The 22,580-nt window shown below is 40.4% G+C and overlaps 1 protein-coding gene across 1 annotated transcript in view; it reads right to left on the reverse strand.

Annotated features, from left to right (window-relative positions):
• Positions 1-22,580, reverse strand: part of CAMK1D (calcium/calmodulin dependent protein kinase ID) — a gene marked incomplete at both ends in the record, with an annotated part of 214,267 nt that overhangs the window by 28,626 nt on the left and 163,061 nt on the right. The window contains 2 exons of the mRNA XM_084305333.1: positions 5,372-5,498; positions 9,899-10,037. Of these exons, the coding sequence (XP_084161459.1) occupies positions 5,372-5,498; positions 9,899-10,037 (266 nt within the window). The remainder of the gene's footprint in view (positions 1-5,371; positions 5,499-9,898; positions 10,038-22,580) is intronic.

A 22,580-nucleotide genomic window follows, 5' to 3' on the forward strand; every position in this document is an offset into this window, starting at 1 on the left:
TTAAGAAAGGGTTCAGAATAAAGAAGTTTGGAAACCTTTCAGAGAACTGCGCCACTACCCCCAGTGGGCACAGCTATGCTGATAAGCTCCCTAAAAATGCAGCTGCTAGATGCCAAAACCAGCAAGCCATGCTCTTGCAAAGAGCTCAACTGATGGGGATTGCTCTGATACTTTAAGCCTGTTGAACTAATTGTACAAGTGAGTCATGAGGGTGCCTGCTCTTCATACCAGCCTCATACTTAAAAGCAGTTCTCCTTCACTCCCATGATGGTGCTACTCCCTGTAGATTTTGCTGTCTCACGAGAACTCAATCTAATGCTATTTTTTCCTGTGGTTTATATGGCTTCCCACAAGCTGCATGCCAGAAGGAATGATGCATGTCAACAAAGGGTGCTGGTGTTGAAGATTCCCCATAGGACTGACAAATCAGAATGCTGCCATAAATGTAGGATGAATAAAAAATAAAAATATTTAAATCTAGTTAAAATAATCAGGGACTTGCTTACATTGGGCAGGGACGCAGCTCAATTTGCCCTACAAAGGGGCCTTGTACAAGCCAAGGCTGGGAGTTCAGCTGGTAACTATTTAGTGCCAGTTTCCATCATGTAAGCAAGTCTCACAAGGAAAGGCAGGTACAAGACGGCCATGAAATTCAAGAAAGAGGATGATTAACAGGCAGGGTTTGCAAGGGGCACCATACAGAGCTGGTGTAAACCCTGTAGTGTAAGATTCTTGAGGGTACCACCTTGAGAAGTTGGACAGAGAGGAACCCCACACCACTGAGCAGACAGCTGGTTGCACCAAGGCCTACTCTCTCGCCTTGAGCCAAAGATGGTGCAAGAGCAGCACAAACTCCACTGCTTCCATGCACAACGTCTTCTTCACAGTGCAAACAGGCTAAAAGGCATACAAAGCAGCTTTACCACGAGACCAGAGCCCCTCTTCCACTGACTCCTGAGATGAAAAGCACTTCTTTCCCTCTCTCACGCAGTCCTACAGAGTTCAGCTTGTCCTGGTTGACCAATACTTTGCAGTTTGGTGCTGTGTATTAATGACAGTGGGGTTTTGGTGTAGCCCTGCTGGTTTCGTTTGCTCCAGTTGTCCCTTTTTGATGTTACTGAGTCAGATTGAAGGGAACCATCATGGGACATAACGCAGCTACAGCCACACACCAGCACAGTCCATTTCAGGGAGCTGAGCAACTCCACTGTCACCAGCCTGTGCCTTGATGAGAGCAGTTCCCATGCTTTACTTTTACTTTATTACTCATGTTACTGCCTAAACAATTCCTGGGGTTGCTTTTTGCTAATAAGTATATTCCAAAGGCTTATTGAATATTTTCAAACCTTTTATTCAAAGGATACTGAGTAAGTCAAAAGTAAACATGGAAATCTGTTGTTTACTTAAGTGCTTCAGTCGTGCACAGGGCTAAGAGAAATGGCTTTGATAAGATCTGGAACTTCTACTGGATTTCTGTCAGAGATAAAAGGTGTGAGATGACCTTTCCTAAAGGCACTACCGAGAATAAAAACAGCAAGTGAGGTGGGGTGTACAGAGATCAATCACAAATTTGGGGTCTGTCCCAATCCTTATAACAGTGAAATATAAATAAATTTTACTTAAAGTTGCTTTGGACCCCTGAGCAAAAATTTTAAATCTCAGCAGGATTAAGATATTAGCCAGCCACAAACACAGTTAATAATTCAGTGTCTCTGCAAATGGAGATGAGAATGCTGAGATGGAGTTTCTAACATATTTTCCAAACTTTCCAGTGTTCCTAAGTACCTTGTGAGTCTAAGTTCCATCTGCAAAAGTAACTAAAGCTTTTCAGAGACCAACTCTCACAGAAAGCAAGTCAGTGAGACCTACTTCCCAAATAACCGAAATCCCTTTAGAGAAATTTGCTGAGTGACTGGAGAGTCACTCAGTGAGCGCCCAACTTGACATACCTCAAGGACAACTCATTTTCACACAGGTTTTGAAAACTTCCTCCATCAAAGTCAATCTCTTTTAAATGGTCTCAAGCCAAGCAGCCCAAATCTGTGATGTTTAAAATGGCATATCACTAATGGCTTATACAGGTCTTGCCCATAATCACACAGATCACTCAGGGGCTTTGGAAAACACCACTTCTACTCCATTCTAGAAGAGGTGAGAAGCATGCAAGCCAATCCACACATAATTTGCAATAAGATGCATCACAGAAGCTACCTTATTTTACCTAGTTTAGGTTGTTATCTAAAAGTTGGGTGTCTAGTCCCAGCTCATCACCTGGACTCCCCCCATAAGAAATGGAAGGACATAAGAGTGTTAAGCAGGTAAGAAAATGGAAGACCTTCTTATTAGAAAAGGTTGTATTATCAGACCAAAAGTAAACATTTAGATTTATATCTTAATAAAAATGATAAACATGCTCCAACCATGTCTAATTGGGTTAAATTATTGTATTTTCAGGATAGGACAATAATCTTCAACAAGTCTCCTAAAAGAATAAAGTCTCTGAACTCTTGACAGTAATTTAATCTGTAAGGCAGAGCCTTAAAAGCCAGGCCAATGTGCTCATGCATTACTGGTTATGCACATTTTAGACATCCTCCAATTCAATAAGATACAATTCAATTTTCAGAAGGAAAACTGATATTTCTTAAGAAGCTTAATTATAATTACACCCTTCCTTATTTGGTGAATTTCTGAACCACATAGACAGGAATTTAGTGTCTCAGATACCACCATTCTTTAGAGCTAAAACTAAGAAAAGCTGAGTTAAAAATTGAAATGCAGGGAGTTGAAAGTATATCTTATTCAGGAAAATTAGACAGAAATGGCAGCGGGCCTTGCATGCTTGCAAATGTGAAGGGCAGCAGACCTGAGTTAGAATCAAGTCTGCTACAAAGTCAGAAGCTTGAGCAGCATTTTGCACAGCAGGATCTGACTGGATCAATTTCAGGAGGTGAAGTATAAAGAGTAGTAGATGTTAATGACTTCTTAACTGAGTCCCGGTGCCTTTGGCATGTGATATATGCCTATCTTTTTTTTCACCATCAGGATTTTAAAAGCAAATTAAACTGACCAAAATAAGTAATTTCTCACTAAATCTTAGAAAATGGAATGTCCTACATATCTTTAAAGAAAAATGTTAGGAATTATGTTGTAAGCTGTGGATCCTTGAGTGTTACTTCAAAGCTAGGTGGAATATCTTGGAAAAAACAAACAAACAAACAAACAAACAAAAAAACCACACCCTCAACAAAAAGAGTTGGTAGAAAGGTGTGGGGTTTGACTGTATTTTTGTTGTGCCATTAGGGGGAAAGTCTGTTGCATTTATTTGAGGTCATTAAGCAAGTGCAGCAAATTGGAGTGAGGCTGGAAGGCATGAATGCTTTCAGTTGCAGACAAATTGCAGACTGTATGCAGAAGATGTGTAATCAGGTGTAACAGTAACAGAGGCCTATTTGTGGGCATCATAGTGGTGACTGACAAAAATTTTCGGTGCTTGGAAAATGTTGTCTGGGCAACTAATTACTTAAAAAAAAAAAAAAAAGCAGCAGTAAGAGGAGCTGTCTCCTGTGGAAAAAGGAAAAGGAACAGAACAAATATTTTAAGAGGTTTTCTTTGTGAGAGGAGAAAAACTCCTGTCAGCACTTCTGAAATAAGTGGCCATGACCTCTTGCACTGTGATGAGTGAATTCTGTGCTCAGTAAGGTAATGCGGGACCTGGAGGCACTTGTGTACATATCAGCATCCAGATCATGAGTAATGAAAGCTCTCAAACATCTCTCCAAGTGCTACAATTCTTGTCACGTGCTCTGAGAGTTTCCTTTCCAAAGCAGCAAGTTTTCTTATATAAATGGATATACTGAGAAGCCATATGAGATCACACAGTGCCAGAGCAGAATCACACTCCCTCATTTTCATAAGTGCTTCAACAAATATCGTCTTAACTTCCATGAGTCTCGCAGACTTATTTTAGTCAGTGCACATTTCAGAGCAAAATAAAACATGTTAATTAAAGAGAAAAGAGCTGACAGTAAAAATGATGAAAATTGCTGTCTAAGCTCTGTTCCTGCTAGGCCTTTGTAAGAAGATTTCCAGTCCAATGTCATTACACAAGACAGTTATATACAGAGTGCATCCTGATTCATATATCTTAAAATAAAAAAACTTCGGCCTGATGGCTTCACAATGGGAAACATTTTTTCTGACGTTATCAGGACAAAGTGTGCCTGCGCAGCATAAAGATAATTGCTGGAAAAAAGATGTTCCTGGGACAAATCTGGATCTCCGTGTCATAACCACATAATCTGTTTGGGTTCTCATACAAGGATATCATTGGAGGTATGAAAATGGATGTGAGGTGGTAGCTGCAAAGCAAAAGGAGACTCTCTCTGATGCTTAGAAAACATAAGGTCTTTCCTACTGGAAAGAAAAAAATAAATAAATAAATCCTTTGGGAAGGAATTGTTTTACTTTCATGTATTTAACCGTGGATAAATCCCAGAGATTAATGTCCCTGTCCCTTCCCATGGCAAGGGGGTTGGAGTTAGATGATCTTTAAGTCCCTTCCAACCCAAACTATTCTGTGATTCTAAGATTAATTTTACCCCCTCACTGGCTGTCTAGGTATTGTAAGAAACACTGGCTTGCTGGATGTCCAGTGCATGAAGTGAACCTTTCAGTGCTTCCTCAAACAGACCCTGTCATCACCTGCCACATATTTTTCATATTCAGTTGCATATTAGGATGCTGGTAAGTGTGCTCCTAATCAGTAGCCTGGTACAATCACTTCTGAATGGACAAAATATTGAACTATATATGTGATTGGAAATAAATTGATACCACCAAGAAAGGTTCATGGGTCTAAAAAGCTTTTAAATATTATATCAAAGAGACAGTAACTTAGTGGGGCTAAACATGTCTGAATAATTGTAGCTCTTTCGTTTTATTGTCTTCTGTCAGGGGAATCTGTGACACACTATTCTTTGTGATTAAAATTATATGCTACATTATGGGAAGCGTCTGGGTTTTATAGGTGTTTGCAGAATCGAGGTATTTGACTACATTCTTCACATGTTTTTAATTTAGGTACAGGCAGAGGCTTTAAGAAAAATCCTTTTGTAAAGAAATGAAAGCTAATCCCACAAACCCTGAGCTGGACTGCAAAATTGGGACTCAAGAGAGAAGAGTACACAGGACACAACACCAGCAACTTCTGAAATCTCTAGATCTAGAAAACACCTGTAAAATCTCCTGTGCACTACATATTGGCACTAGCAAAGAAGTTTCTTTTTTTGTTTGTAACCACCTTGATTTTCACCATGCTTCTGTATTGTAGCTGGGAGGAGTGGATGGACAGTATAACCAAACCTCTTACCAACATAGCCAGGAGTCCCGCAGGCTGTGGACATTACATCTCCTTTGCCCTCCATCTTTGACAATCCAAAGTCACTGATCATGATTTTTGACTCTTCATCCTGGCTGTAGTAAAGCAGGTTCTCAGGCTAGAAAGAAGAATAAGCAAAGTGGGGTTTGAATGTATAAATCCAGTAACAGCACTTGTTGGCTAATGCTTCATATTTAATACAATCCTTAATTATAACATACACTAACATCATTCAGTCTGCCTAAATCCTACAGATTTGCTCATACAATCCATATGGAGAACCTCTCCAGATTCCTGTGTGGTGACTTATGGGAGAAGCCGAAACCTTGAGCTTTGAGTAACTTGTCTGTCATCATGAACTCCTCCTTTGGCACCCCAAATATGAACAAATCCTTATCTCTTACTCAGGAGGTGTGTCCAACATGCCAGAAGAAAAGAAAAAAAAAGGAAAAAGAAAAGAAACGAAAGAGGGAAAAGAAAATAAAAAAGAAAGAAAAGGAAAGAGAACATAAAAGAAAAAAGAAAGAAAATAAAAAGGAAAACAGTAGATGTGAAGACAATTTTTCCATTTTTTCCATTGGAAATCAACGGTTATGAAAGAGGAAATGCCTTTAGAGTTAACGTAGTTGTGCAAGGATGTTTTAGCTAGAGCTGATTAGGAAAAAATACAGCAGAACTGAGCACAGTGACTTGTTTATGCTGAGATAAAATAAGACTCACTCCACAAAGACCTGGTGGTTTACATCAGTATCAGTAAGCTGGAAGGCCCAACCAACATCCACGTACCAATGTGCTAGTTCTCCATCCATACATTGTGAATATCCTACAGCAGACCTCTCACTAGGTGCTGCGAGAGCACAATTTTGGGGGCTTTTCCCCTGCTTAACATATGGACTTGCAAAAATGTTCAGCCTCTGCTGGCACCCTGACAGCCTGGCAGTAACAGCAAGGCATCACACTGCATGGTATCCATCATTTTTATCGAGTCTTTATCGATAAAAATGATGGATACCCAATGCTTCAACATAACCCTGGTGTGGACTTCTTGCCTAGAAGCTGGTACAAACACCTACGCACATGCATTTTGTCTATCAGCCCGTTGTGTGCTTCAGCTGTGAGTTTCCAGAAAATGGCAACAAGCAGCTGGGGCCATGCAACACCATCAAATTCCTTGGGACACATCCAAGCTTGGATGTATGAGGAGGAGCAATCATGTTGCAGCAGCGTTGGCATCTGTCTTCCCTTCTCCCTCACCATAACCTCCTTCTCTGGAAAAAGGGGTATGAAATGAAGAGGGCAGACATGGCCTCCAACCTACTCTGAGGTTCCTGTTCAACCTCAAGCAGAGGTTAAAGCACTTTCTGACTGCCTGGTCACAGCATAAAGCCACATAGTGATGGCTTCATCCATGTGACATGATGACGACAGAGGATTTACAAGCTAAGGGAAAGCTGCAGCCACAGCTGTGAACCAGCTGGGACTGAGGCAAAAAGGGAAATAACTGCTCGTAGAAATAAAAATAATTATAGAGTAATAGCATTAATGTTTTTTTTCTTATACTTCATAAGTCCAGTGCATTAGCTGGCCTTTATATGCCTTCCTGATCAACCAGCAGCCCTTTTCCAAACTCATGCCATCCCTTGAGCCCTCCACTAAAAGTTTTTCTCTTTGTGCTCTCCCTGATGCCTCCAGCCAGTGAAAACCTTACCAGTTTCAAAACGCAGGCAGCAATTCCAAATTGTAGAACTAAACAGAAAATCAATGTCTCTGGTATTGATCAGCTGAAGGGCTGGTAGAGTTGGTATTAAGGGAAAAACAACTATTTCCTAATTATTTCCACTGACTCATCTCACGTTCCCCATATACTCATGTTTACCAAAGCCCAGAAACCCACACATTTGAAACTTAAATCTCTTTTAATACCTGTTTAAATCAATTCCACTTTTTATAAAATGAGCTGTTTAATTCCAAAAGCATTAACAAGATGGCTTTGTACCAAGCAGAACTGCTCCAGCTTTTCACTCCTTTTGCCAATGCTGGACTTCACTGGACTTCATCTGCTGCCATCTCTTGTTAGCTTCTGCTACTTTATTGAGATTAGAGCACAGATTTGCTTCTCCTAACTACAACAAGTACTATTTTGGTGTATGAATAACACATAATTGCAATAAATAATTGTTACGGATATTTCAAGGATTGTATTTTTACAGAGTGGATTCTTTCCCAGAGTTTCATTTGGGGAGATCACAGTTTGAAACCTGCACTTATCTTGAAATTTTGAAACCACAAAAAACCTTATTCCATTCCTATTTTTGCCATCATGGAATGTTTGCGTTAACAGAAATTTCACAGCAGGTGTTCCTCATATAGCATATTTTATGAGTCATTTTAACAACAGATATGCTACTGACAAACACTTGCAAACAAACAGAAAGAAAAAGAAAAGAGCTAACCTTTGCCCCAAAATACTGCTGGAGAATGATATTCGTTTGATCTAAATTCATCATGTCCCTAAATAAACTCTTGAAGCAATTTGCAAATTAATCCACTTTCCATTTCCAAATATTTTATGTTTTATTATGGGAACTTTTAATAAGATTAATCTGTTTTAAAATAAGAGATACCATTCTCTGACTCTATGACTCTGTGATTCCAAGAGCTACAGCATCCCCTTAAAAGACAGAAAGGAAGAGTAGAGTTCATACAGAGGAACATCTGAATTAAGACTAGACCTTCCACCAAAGTCTCCCACGGCAGAAAGAGGTCTGAAGTTACTTCTTGCAAAATGAATTTGGGAGAAAGTTGGACATTAAATAACTAAACAACACTTCAATGCTGAAGCACTGCGGAACTCTAGTAAAAAGAGAATGTTTTAATGTCCTTCAGAGCAAAAGCTGGAAATGAATGGGAAATATGGGCAGCACTTGATGGCTGTAGGAGACTGAAGAAGAGTAACTGGTGTCTCCTCGAAACAACCAACCAACCAAGGAACCAACCAAGAAAAATATAAAACAAACCAACCAAACAAAAACCTCCTAAACATTATTTGGGACTTTTAGGACTAAACTGCACAGTGCCAAAGCAGAAACACTGATTTGGGGAACATTATTTTCCTCCATGCATTTTTCTTTAAAATGCATGGCCCATGATTCACATCAGCAGAGGGAAAAACATGCATTGAATTTTTCCCAAATTAAGGCCAGGGCTGTCTGGCTTGGGCTCTGCTTCACCTTAGAGAGCTGTGCTGCTGATGGCCACAGTGGTAACGGGCTCTGCTTTGGCCCTGCTGCATCACAGTTTGGAACAAGCCCAGGATTTGTTATTTTACCCCAAGCAGCATTTCTTATCAGCACTAGTTCTGGAGGAGATAAAAAAGCAAATAAATAATGTCTCTCATCACTACGATTTTTCATCTATCTTAAGGCAAAATGATGAGGTCACGTTCCAGGCACTCCAGATTTCACTAAGAGGATGTGCCAAAACTGCCAACTTGCAGTTTAATACCGGACTGCAATAGGAAATAAAATAATAACTTTAAAATAAATTTAATTAAAATTGCATTTAAATATTTTTAAAAAGAAAGACTTCTTTGTGGCTCATGACAACTTTAATATTCATTCAGCCTTTATATAATTTGACCTGTTTTGCTAAATTCCACTGTCATTATGTGAGGACAATTCAAGACTTCAGCATCAACATTCAAGGCAACTCCTGGTTCTAGCATCCTCCAAAGCACAAGCAGTGGTGTTGTTTTATTCACAGAATTTTTAGTTTAATTTTTAGCTTTCTTTTGACATGTGTATCTTTTACAAATGCCTACTGTTAATTTACTAGTTAAGATGGCTAAAACCAGGAAGTCTGTGTATTATGAAATCCAGGCCTTTCTGTTTATCTTAATGACATTTTGAGATATAAAGAGAAAACAAAACAGAAATAATCTTTGCTTGTTTGTATGTTGTTTGTTTGTTTGTTGCTGGTGATGGTTTTACCAGCAAAGCTGAGGGTTTCTGATGTGATAACATGGCATAACTGAAAGGACGATTATCTTAAAATCACACGGTCACAAAATGCTCCTTGGAAGAATCCTTGCTGTGAAAAGTGTCTCCAGAAACATTGGACTAAATAGTACGATAGGAAAGTGTTCAACTTTCCCACACAATTTCTAGCTATTAATTATTTTTAAGTAAAATAAACATAGCACAGCAAATCTACAAGATAGCGTGCAGCAGTAAACACATCCCAGCTGAGTGTCTTGTCTTAATGTAATGTTTTGGGTTTTAATGAATGCCTTTTTCTCCACACCATACATGCAAAATGCCCATTGACTATAACAGCATTGATTGCAAGAGTCCTCATTAAAACCAATTACAATGGAAGGATGCATAGACCTTAGAACATCCCTCTTATGGCAAATCATTACTGAAAGCCAGTCCCAGGGGAGGTTGGATTTAGATGCCTTAAACTTGCATAATTATGCAAAATTCATTAACACTGCCTAGTCAAGCTGCTTGGCCATACCTTGAGGTCCCTGTGGACGATACCCATTCGGTGCAGGTAGTAGACGGCATCCAGGACCTGCCGGATCAGGGTGCTTGCATCCTTCTCGGTGTAGAACCCCTTCTCAACGATGCGGTCGAAAAGCTCTCCCCCAGACACTCTGGAAAACATAACAGGATACAGAGGTATGAGGATGTGCTTTTGAAGATGCTTTATACCTCTCTAAACAATGGCCAAGGCCAAGCAGTAACTTATCAGGAGAAGCACACATCCACTTAGAGCTGCAGGAACTCTCCAAATTTCCCAGCAAGTATTTGGTTGTGGTCTGAGGACTGGACCAGAAGAGTAGCAAGGAGCAAATAAAAGACATAACAGAACTAAACCAGAGATAACCATGCTACAAAGGAAAATAAAACCACCCTCCACCAGAGAGTGGTCAAAGATTTCCTAGGACTTGCAAATGAAAGTCATAACTCTCTACCTCAGTAAGAGCCAAGGGGAGCAAACACTGAATTCACATAGCAAAGGTGAATAGGTAGTAGAGGTGAATTTGATCTGCCCTTGCCCACTGACACCTGGCCCAGTGGAGGCTGTGACATTCCCCACCAGTATGAGCTCTTGGGGGTCAGGTTATGATATGCTGACCAAGGCTTGGGTTGGAGGCATGGTCCCACCCTGCTTTCCCCCTAGGTGAGTGAAAAGTACTCACTGCCTATAGAGCATTAGTGAATTAGTAAATAAGTATTTACCCATAAAGGTATGTTCATTTATCAGCAGCCACAAACCCTTTATCAAATGCGTTTTACTTGAGCACAGCCTCTCTCTGCCTGGCATTGATAGCAGACGGTTATTGATGAAGGAGCACAGATTATGAACGCAATTAATCACCAGATGACACAGATGGGGAAAGGATTCCACTACTCAAGGAGGAAAGAAAATAAAACCTTGACATCTCACTATTTAATGTCTGCTATATTATGCTTTTCCTCTGCCCTGCTAGAAATAACACATTCTGAACCCAATCTTAAATAAAGAATGGACACATTAAAACTCCCTGGAGGAATACTGGGGGAAACAAAAGAGGAAAGAAATGTCTGAGTAATTGAAATAATAAAACTGTCAGCAAAAAACTGCCCTATTAGGGTAAATAAAAGATTTCCATTTTAACAAGCAAAGCCTATTAAAAAATAAAATGAATGTGATATGTTTTTTCAGCAAGTTGCACCACTTAGCATATCATAAATAGCACTGTAAAACTTTCTTTAAAAACAAACCTAATAAAGGGAAAATAATAAATGATTACAGTCATTAAATACATATGGACTGCGAGTTTGCCATTATATGAACACTAGGTAATTCAGCAGCAGCCACTCCAGGCAATAATCTGCATGAATAATGCCATGAAGTCACTTCCTAGGGAAGTTTGGAGCCTGAATGCATGAGAAAGCTACCACTAAAAATGAGCACATTCAACTTCAAAATTGAAAAGCAATCTGGGAAGGGAAAAAAAAAAAAAAAAAAAAAAAAAAGATAATCCCCCTATTAAGTGCTAGGCAAACAGACCAAATGGTCTACTAAAATACTGGCATTACACTGAAGTTCTGCAGTAAACGTGAAGTTCACCCAGGAGCCCCATGGTTATATCAGTGGGGCTTGATGCCTGCTGCTAGCAGAGAGGGGCTGGTGTAGCCGTACCAGGATGACAGCAGGGCAGGGAAAGCCCCTGGTAACCTACTGAATCCATGAGCCCGTGATTCATAGCAGGGCAGAGAAAGAGACTGCAGGTAGAGGATGCTCCAGCAGAAGTGCCATCACACAACACTGAGAGCACACCCTGAACACTCTGCAGAAGACCTTGAATTACAATCCTTTCTTACCTAGCTTCCCACAAGAGGATCTGTGCCTTGTGTACATAACTATGTATATATTTATATATATATGCACAGGACATTGCTCCAAGCCCCTCTCAACCCTACACCCTTTACATGCCCCACCACAACGTCACGTGCCTTGCCAAGGGAGAACAAGCACAACCTCTACCTCACCATTCAGAGTAGGCAGATAGTTTTACTGAATCTGGCTCTTATTAGCTGGCTGTCTTTTTATATTTCCCCTGCAGCCCTTTTGTTTCCCATGGATTGATTGCACTGAAAATTGAGCCCACGCAGTAATTAATACGCTTGAACACAGCACATATCCCCAAGAAAACGCCATGCGTGCTGCTGCGCAATTTCACACAGTTGCTTTGGTTATATTCAAGTGATGGACTGCTTTAGCAGGCACTGATTTACACCAGGTGCTTTCCTGCACAAGGTCTCTCTCCTTGCCTGTTCACAGAGAGTATGCCTCTGTATGCATTTTTCCATTAAAGTGACAACATTGTCCTCCATCCCAACTCCCTCTCCTTATGCCTCATTCTTTAACCAAAAGCTTTTCTTGGTAAAATTGGGTTCAGCAGATCTAGTGTACCCAGGCTCAATCTGTTTATAATTTTCTTTCAACACACGGAAAATATTTTCAACCTCTTAAATGATGCATTGCAAACTGGAGCTTAATCCAAGGACTCAAGAGGAGCCATCAGTGAGTTTACAGCCACTTGCTTACTCACAGTGTCAATGGCACCCCTGGGTACAAGGTACGAGTTGAAGTATGCATGCTCCTATATGTTTCTTTGGATACTCTATGTTATGGAATTTGGGATTTGAATTACATGTTTGCACTCACAAATAATGTCTCCCTCCTAGGGAAAAGCATCATGGCTGGGTCCCACCTCCCAAGGATGCTCTGCAACACAGTACCCGAAACCACGGGTACCACTTCCCATGTGGAGCTCGTGGCCATATGGCTCTTCTCCTCCAAAATAGGGTTAACTCAAATGTAATGTCATTGGGAATGCTGTTCCCCATACAGTGCCCAGGGACTGACATGTCAGGAGCAAAACAGCAAGGGCAGCTGTGGGAGAGCATCTGAGCTCTTAACTCATGGTGGAGATGTGTCCCGCTTGTCTATAGCTGGTCTTGATGCCAGTCCCCTCTGCTCCACTGAGCCGGGACTTGGCGTCCTGCTCTGAATAGACCTGGGCACTCACAAAACACTGCCACAATTTGTTTGTTCCAGCTTTTGTTATTCTGGGATACATTTCTTTTTCCTTAACGACAGCACCAGCTCTGCAATTTTGAGCAGTGCACAGAAGGCACAACTGAAACTGCAGGCAACAAGAGCAGAATTACGTCTTTGTCTGAAGGAAATTTAAGACAAAATTTTCTGAGCAGAAAGAGAGGGCAGGAGGACTTTCTTATTAGTGGAGGACGACTGATCCTGTCTTGAGGCTGGCACTGGCTCATGTGGCTGGACACACTGTCCCAAATATCAGCACAAGGAACCTCTTTCCCCTGCTGATTTTGATCTTGGTTCAGAGGCCAAAAGGTTTTCAGAGAAGAAAAACTCAAAGGAGTAGCCAAGTGCAGTTACCTGAAAATCATATAACCCTGGGAACAGCTCAAGTGTCATGCTGCAAACCAGAGCACCATTAGCATCACCCAGGGACATGGACCTGGGAAAAAGTCAGCAAAGCAGCCACATTTGTATCTTCTACATGGACATCTGCTGGGACCATGTTCCAAGTATGTGCTGCTCCACCTCTTACATCTCCATCTCCAAGCACTGATTCTGGCTCATCAAGGGACACGGAAAAGTGCAGTGCCTGGGGAAGGATCTAAGCTGGGTGCCTACATCACACATGGGCACCCTGAGCACATGTCCTGCTTGGCTCTGGGGGTACAGGAAACAATTTCAAAAGACACATTTATTTTAAAAAGAAAACAAACACCCGAAAAAAAAGTATAAATATCAATGCTTTTCACTTCTGCTACAACTTTTACCTGAGGCTATTTTCTGCAATGAGAAAATGGAAATAATGTTCCTTTATTACACTTCACTGACTATCGGCGTGAAGAAGGCCGGAAGAAACATTATTTCCATTTTCTCACTGCAGGAAATAAAGACAGAAACTCTCAGATTAGTCCCAATGAAGCAAGCAGGCCATACAGCAATGTCCTGTTCCACAAGCCTTATCCTACTGAGGAAGATTCATCACCATCCAAACCCAACGTGTTGAAGACGGGCAGCAGAACACAGTTTGATCATATAAAACAGGAGATATTTTCAATTCCCATGGGGGCACACAGACTGCACTTTGGTTCCAGGTTTTCCTGAGATAAAAGCTTTTGGATGTAGCATTTCATTTAGGAGATGTCAGGCAGGTATAGATCGTGCAGATGAAGCAAATCTGTCAGGCAACCTAGCTTGGTGCTGGAGTCTACAACAAAATCCCAAGGTCCTCTGGTCTGGGATCAGCTATAGAAAGTCTGCATAACTCTAATGGAGATGAATGAAGGAAGAGAGACAGATATTCAAAACAGACTCAGCACCCATTGTTACACTTTTTTTTTTTTTAATTATTATTTTTCTCTTTTTTTTCTTCTCTCTCTCTCTCTCTTTTTTTTTTTTTTTTTAATTCTGGATGGATTTGGGAATTTTGTCTCCTTTTTCTTCCCAGTTTGGCATTTAATCATTTCAAGTATCCAGTAAAGTCATACTGAACATCCCAGGTTAGGGCTGGATTCAAACAATTTTGCGAATGCAAGCGGTTTTGTGCACACAGAGGAGCTACCTGGTTAGTTGGGCTGCATGTGTGTGTGCACTGTTGGCTGAGTGCACTGCACAGACCCCAAAAGACCTCGCAGTCTTTATTAGAGGAGAAGGAGAGGCCACTCTAACAATGTCCTGGTAATTAATGAGGCTCTCTTCAAGGGCTGGTGTCAATCCTTGCCACTATGGAATTTCTATATTTCTGTAATTTCTAATTTACAGATGTAACCCAGGGAGAGTTAAGGAGGCATCTCAGAATTAGTAGTACACCCTGACTTTACGTTAATCCATTTTACCATCAAATTCATCAGGAAAGAACCAAACTGACAAACAAAAAGAAAACAATAACTGCTGCAGGAAAGGAGGAATGATGGGATCAACCTTTTTCTGAAGGAGCTGACTCTGTTGCAGTATTATCAGGAAAGCTGAGCACGCAAAGTTTCGAATAAACTCTTTGATTAAAGATAAGCACCAAACAAAACCTCTGAATTTAAGGCTCCTAAACTCGTAAACAACAAACCAAGAGCCAATCTGTCTGGATTTCTGATGCTGTGGCCAGCAGAGCAACACCTGCAACCTTATATCGCAGCTGACTCTGCCAGGTACCCGCCAGACCCCCACTGCGCTGGGGCTGCAGGTGTTAGCCTTCAGGTAAACAAATAAATTAATGGAAGAACAAACAAATGGTGGATTTACAAAGACATTAGTCATATATTGCTAGTAATGTATTCATGTTACCCTTTCTTTCTTGCTGGTACCATCTGTGTGTACAGATAAATCCTCTCATTTATTCACCCCTGCATCCCCCGCTGTTAATAAGTGTAGGAACCTTTCTTCTTGTTTTAGGAGCTTGAAAAATAACACCCTTTGAAATATGGCTTTCACTTCTTTGCCATTTGGCAAAACGTCAATGTTTTTTCTTTCCTGTCTCTTGGAGTGCAGGCTGGAGTAGCTCTGGATTGTTTACTGCTTGACAGTTTAATTGCTTTTTATCAAAAGTCTTATTGATGAACTCATCAGCAGTGGATTTAAGCAAAAAATGCCATCAAAGCTCTTCAGAGCTAGCAGGCGGTTCCTTCCAGAAGTGCATGGAGTTCACCTGATGCTTCACTGCAGTTCAAGCCATGATGCAGCCTCTGGTGGACAAATCAGCAAAGCACTATCAGGCTGGGCTAGAAACCTGCACATCAGGGATGCGAGGGGTAAGAGGGTTGATCTCAGAAATCAGGAGCTGAAGGGATCAAATAGGTAAAATATGAGCATTATCCAACAACAGTGAAGAGCTCACTGGTCTCACAGTTTCCTACAATATAAATCAGGAAAAGCACATACCTCAGCCCCTGGGGCATGAAGCTGGAAGTGTGAGGTGAGATAAGAAAGACTGAAAGGGCTGTTTCTAGGAAGTTCTGGCTTTGAGTATTAGTTTTCTCTAATGAAGGAATTCTTATTAATACAAATATTTCCATTTTTTAAATTTATTTTGTTTTTAATGGAGGGATTTTCTGTTTGACTTTAGACTTCCTCTGCATTGTGAAAAAGCTTGAGAACCAGAGAGCAAACCTGGCTACTTCAGCATTTGAAAGGAAAGAGAAATTGGCTGCCCTTGTCTCATTGTTCAAATGATGCAACACATAAAAAGAAAATGAGTAAACAGATTAAAAGATTTTAAGTCCAGAAAGGAACATTATGATTATTCAACCTGACCTCTTGCAAAAAATAACTATGCGATTACAATTCTTCTTGCGCCAGTATTCTAAGGTGTTAACCAGGCAGGGGCATATATTGCTATAGAAATACTGTATGTCCTGCAGAGACTTGCCTTATTCAGTATACATCTCAGAAAACTGCACCAGCTTTTGTATTTGCAGCACATCATAAAATATTCAATTTGAACAAGGCAAGGACTTTCCTTCTTATTGTAGCTTTAAATCACCCACCTTAAAATCTAATGGTGACATAAATATACGCCCCAAAGCCACCAAAGCAAGGATGTAGGATTAATGTTGGCTTATTTTTCTACAATACTCTTGTGTGCGTATGGAAGAAAGGGATGGATGGTTGTTAGTATGCTCCCCTTTGATAGTACTGTTAAAAGCAACATTGCTGTGGGATTTATTCTGGATTTCCACTGTGATGGTGGTTGCACCAGGGGCAGTGAGTGTACCAACAGTTACCAGTACATTTTCCCTCCACTGTTCATGGTATGACCCAACACCTTGTTGGGTCCAACTGTACCAGCCAGCAATCACTTGGGAATGGTAGGGGGGGAAATTTGGAGCAGAAATGATTTTGTCAGCTTTCAGAACCAAACTGTGCAAAATAAAATACTTTTTCCCTTCTATTATAAGTGTTGTATGACAAATGCTGAGCAGCTGTAGTAAGGCTGTGCTTTGGAGAGCACTTCTGTTTCCACAGGGGCAAAAACTGTAAGTCTCTGGAAAGCTCAGCTCAAACTTGCTCAGGGATGCAATGTTGTCTGGCAAATAAAATCTTTGGAGACAACATTTTCCTTCTTCGAATCCCTACTCCAGAGCTCTTTCAGGGTCCATGACTTTTTGAGGTCAATGCTATCTTGTGTTAGCCACAATTTTATTTTGCATTCAAATATTCAGCATTGAATTCAAAAGTTCCCCAGTTCCACCAGTGGTAAAAAGTGGGACAGCACTAAGAGAAAATGAATAACAAGAGACCTCAGGTTTTTAAAACTCTTGTGACTAAACCTTACTGACCAACATCTTATGACAGTCCTTCAAACATCAGCAGCCCACGGGCTCCCATCTATGCTGGTCCCCACTAGCAATGGTGCACACAGGAGACGTTGGACCTGTCAGCGGCAGAAAACTCCCCAGTTCTGCTATTGCTATTTATGAGGCACATATCTATAGTCCAGCAACCTGCACTGATGATTTAACCCCCCATATAATCAAATCCTAAGGAAAAGTGTAGCAAACTTTCATATTTCTACCCCTCCCCTGAGGTCTGCAACCACTATGAAGGGCAGAGGATGGGCACATCTTTTTTCTACTCATCTGAGCTCTCATAGTTTGCTTGGCATCTTCACAGAAGCCAAGGAAGCATCTAGCATTGGCAGCTTGATCCCACTGAAGTGTGCTCCTTGCCATTTGAAAAAAAGTCCTACAGATATATCTGCTGGTTATAGGGACTGCTTTTCTTCATAGCTCTGCATTAAATAAAAAAGAAAAAACAAAGCTCAGTGACGGTGACTTCCATCTGTGCCCTATGTGTCGTCCAATAGTTCGATGTCACACATGAATCCATACACACAACATATTCACCACGGATTTCACTGAAAAAAACAGCATTTTTAAAAATTTCATTAGATCGTGCACAATATGGATTAAATAGCTCAAAAATTTAGTGTTAAAGGAGCAATTACTCTGTTTAATTCATCTCTGTACGTTGGGTGCCAGTAAATCAGCCCAAGTACAACTATTCTGCTCGTTGTATACATATATTTACATGCATGTGATTTTGTTGCCTCGGTCTTTCTCACTTTGCCTCGAGAAAACAGAGGAGTAGAGCTCTGTAGACAAACCACACAAAATATGTTTTCCAGTGTCTGGAACAATGTACTTCCTAACTGCTGTCATATTCCTCAAGTTCTCCATAAAATAAACGGATGGTTAAAATCTGGAGGAGATTCCTCACCTGACAGCAATTTAAAAGTAGGTCAGGTTTCAGCACTAATAGGTTGGGTTTGTTTTCCTTTTGACTTGTTTTCCAGTGGAAACCAACCTCAATGTCCTGCCAGCATGAACTAGGAAGAACAGACCTAAAAATTATGAGAACCAAAGTAACTGAAAATGGATGTCATAAATTACGCAATGTACAGTAAACAATCATGAAATGTAAGATGAATGCAGTAGGAAGAATTGTCCTAAATATAAAAATAGGACCACAGAAAATATACTAAAATCACTTTCAGCCAGTGCTTAAACAGCTCGTCTTTTCCGTGAATAATACTTAATAAAAATGTGTTTTTGCATGTGTGTTTCTTCTTCTGTGTCTGATTTCCATGATTTCTCACAAGTAAATTTTCAGAAAGACATCACTGCGGAAACAGCCAGTGTTAAAATAACATTGAGTGATTCCTGCCTCAGCACAGATAGAGCTTTGGAGCCCCTTCTATCACCTCTATTTCATGTAAATTCTGTGTTTGTTTTGTTTTTCTATAGGATGCACTATATGTAGGGACTTTGAGTTGTTCCTCTGTTCTAGATGAACACAACTGAGCAAAATTTAATTTGAAACAAAGAAAGAAATGCAGTCAACTGGGCAAGATATGTTGTTGCAGAAATCAACTTTTCCAAACAGTGGCTAGAAAAAATATACATGGAGCTAAATATTAAACTAAACTGACCAACATTACTCTAAATTACGTATCATTTTACATTACAGTATCATTTTATCAAGTTACAACTATATTTATATACATTAAAAAGTCATTTGTGAGCTCTTCAGCTCTTGAGGAAGTGTGAAGAACCTTGCACAGAGAACTGATAAAGAAAACCACAAAATTCTAGTTGCTTATAATGAAGTATTTCTTAAGAAATTTGTAAGTAACTAAACATAATACATAGAAAACCCCATTCCATTGTGCATACATGACTTTAGGATGTACAGCATCTATAAGATCAGGAAAGGAATGTTGGAGGTATCATTGACAGTTCCCTGAAATGGTCTGTGGCTATAAGAAAGCAAGCAGAAGGTTTGAGAGGAAATTGAATGCAAAGGAGAAAATAATTTCTCCCTGTAAACACCCATGGTTCACCCACACCTTTAACATTTTGACAAATTTCATCTCACCCAAAGTAGCATGTCTACAAAATAAGCTCCTATATGTGAGGCTATCGCCCTCAGCTCCTTCAGCCAATGCAAAGAAGGAGGCACTTCTAGGGTGTGATGCTGCTGGGTTCACACTTCAGAATAAGTCAAACAGAAGTGTCCATTTCTGTGTTCATTCAGATAAATCCCACTTTGACAACCTTTTCTAGAAAAAAGCCTGGAAGATGCTTTGGTTGCCTCATCATGGAAAAGTACAGTCAAACCAGGAAAGTACAGAGAAAAAAAACAAGTAGCCAGCATGTCCATGAAAAGAGAGGTCAAATTAACAAAGAAAAGAGATGACAGAGGAGATACGACAGAGCTCTACCAAATCATGAAAAGAATAGAAGATGAAAAAGGGAAATAGAAGCAATTATTTCACACCACATACGAGAAATGTGGACCTAGTAGAATTAGCAGGTGGTGGATTTAAGACAGAAGCCTTTGTCATCTGAGGAGCAATCCTAGAAGAGATGAATCCTTGGTATGACCCAATAAAACAATACTCATGTTCTTATCTTCGTGCTCATCGAATTAATTACTGAATTATTCACTCAACTTTGGCCTGAATGTGCATACCTACATTAAGGCAGTCTTTGATTCACTCATTTAAAATCAAATATGACAGATTCATAGATTTTAAAGCCATTATGATAATTCAATCTGACCTCAGACAAAACAAAGACAGTACAATTTTTGCCTCAGATCCATAGCTCCTGGCCAGGCAAAAGACTATCATTTAGCAGAGTATCCAGACTTGACTTAGATGATACTGCTAATCCCTTGTCTGCTTTGTCCAGTGGTTAATTACATGCACCGGCTAATTATATTGGGTTTCTTTCCAATGATAATTTTTGATAACCTGTCATTGGATCCCTTTAAACATTGACTCCAGGCTCCTTAGATATTTACTCTTTAGAGCAACCTTCCTCTTTTTAGGTTTTGGTAACTTCATTCTTCCTTATTCTGATGTTTCTCCCCCCAAAAAAATGATATTCAGCAGCTACTTTTACAGCCTCTGTGAAATGATGCCTAGGAGCTGAGTGCACACACAGTGATGCTTATTTCTGGCTTTTCATTTGGAAAAGAGAGTTACCAAGCTGAAAATTTTTGCTTACATCCGCATCAGTAATGATCTGGCCATGCCTGGTCCAGATACGGACCAGTACTAAATATCCATATTTCAATACTGAATGAACTAAATAAAATATAGAGTCTCCAATTACCACCCTCTTCCGAATATCATTTGTTCAGTCCTACACCTTACTACATCTCATGATGTTTATCTCACTACTGTTCAATTAAAATATTCCCATTTTCTACAGTGGAGACTGATTTTTTTCCAATATTGAGGTAGAGACCAAACTGAATTATTACAGCTTGGATGCAGCCTCAGCTAAATAAAACTTATGCGACTGTTTAGAGCAATATTATATCCTTAGTCAGTAAATTCAGTTTCCACTGGAGCTGCAAAGCCGTTTGTAATGTCATTGTAAGAACCTGGAGTAACACGAATTGAATTTGGAAACCCCTAGATTGTATGCAAGTGGATTACTCTCTTAACCAATCTTCTCTAAAGAGGGGACAGTGGACATGGGACACGGTGAGCAGGGATGACTTGCACACACAGTCAACCCAAAGCTGTTAAAAACAGTTTATGGCAAAATACTGCTCTAAACCCCACTGCTCCAACCCCTCTGCAATCCACAATGCTGAGCACACCTTACCCTGTCCCATATGAGACTTCCCTCTCACCTACCCCATTCATTGCAATTTTTCATGTTACCCATTCTTTCCCAGCTCCATGCAGGAAGCCTGGCAGAGGATGTGTTTGTGATGGGCCAGGAATAGTGCTCGTGACTAAAGGTCCACATCTAATTGCAGCTTGCCAGCTGCCTTCTCCCGCTGTCAGTGAATTTCCAAGCTGTGCCCTTTGCACAGATAAGGCATGTTGGGGGCCAGGAGGACCTGCGGATTTACTGTGGTTTGGTTGGAGGGTGGGCAGCACAAATACTCTCTCATGGCCCCAAGAGAAGATTTATGATGCACAAAAGAGATATTTTCTTACAAAAATAAAATAATAATGATAAGAAATAAAACCCCACATCTGGCCTTAATTCCTCATACTAAAAAAAAAAAAAAAAAAAAAAAAAAAAGGAAAAAGCAAACCCCAAACCCTCAGTTGAGCATGTGAGCCACCAAGGAGCTATTTCTGCTCTTCAATTATTCCTCATGAACTCCACGAGGAGACCCTGACCATGGTGTCCCCATGGGACATGGGATGAATGAGGTGCCACCAGCAGCCGACAAAACCCCAGGCAAAACTGGCCAGCAGAAAGGACAGCCTCCAAAAATGCTGGGAATCCACTGAGTGAAACCAGCTGGGCACGGAGATAAAAGGACAATGCTGCCAGCCCCTCATGCTTGCTCAGTCCCGTTCAGAACTGCAGACCCAAACCAGGTGCCACAGCCACAAATCTACTGGTTTTATTCCATGCAATAACTGACTTTTTCTTCTGAAAGGATAAGCCCTGTCTACTCCTGCAGGAAAAGCATTTGTTGAAAGATAAAGTCAGAGCACAAAACACCAGAGAGAGTTTTCAGAATGTCCTGCAGAAAAGAAATGTGCCTTGGGCTTATTTTAATAATTCTTCAATTGTTGCCTTACTGGTGGCTGATTTAGTCCAGGCCATTGAGATGTTTCTAATGGAAATCATCAATTTATCATGGAGATGAACTCCAAGAATCTAATCATGCAGATGAAAACAGACACATGTTCAAGCTAACAATGAAGACTCCAGGAAAAGAGGGAAGATTTTTTATATCTGTTATTTTTAAAGGTAGCTATTTGCTCCTGCCTCTTAACAGCGCAGGCTGGCCAACTGCCAGGCCTTCTGGTTTTTACTGGGTCTGTCCCATGGCCTTGGGAGAGACTGTAAATATCTGCTTCTACATTATTGCTCCAAGGCTGCTGTCTACTCCAGCACTTCACAGAGTTGCCTTGACAGAGAAAACAAAAGTCTCTGGCTAATTCTTCATTAATCAGCACAAGTCGCCCCATGGTAATTTTATTTTCAGGAGAGCAAATCAATGCCAATAAGCAAATCCTTATAGTTCATGCTCAATTGTTTAGGAGGTTGTGTTACCATCCCCTTGTCTATTTCCCTAAAATGTTTCAGTAGGTGAATTAATGACAAACTGGAAAATC

The sequence above is a fragment of the Netta rufina genome (genome assembly GCF_964035555.1).
Source record: "Netta rufina genome assembly, chromosome: 1".
Taxonomy (NCBI): domain Eukaryota; kingdom Metazoa; phylum Chordata; class Aves; order Anseriformes; family Anatidae; genus Netta; species Netta rufina.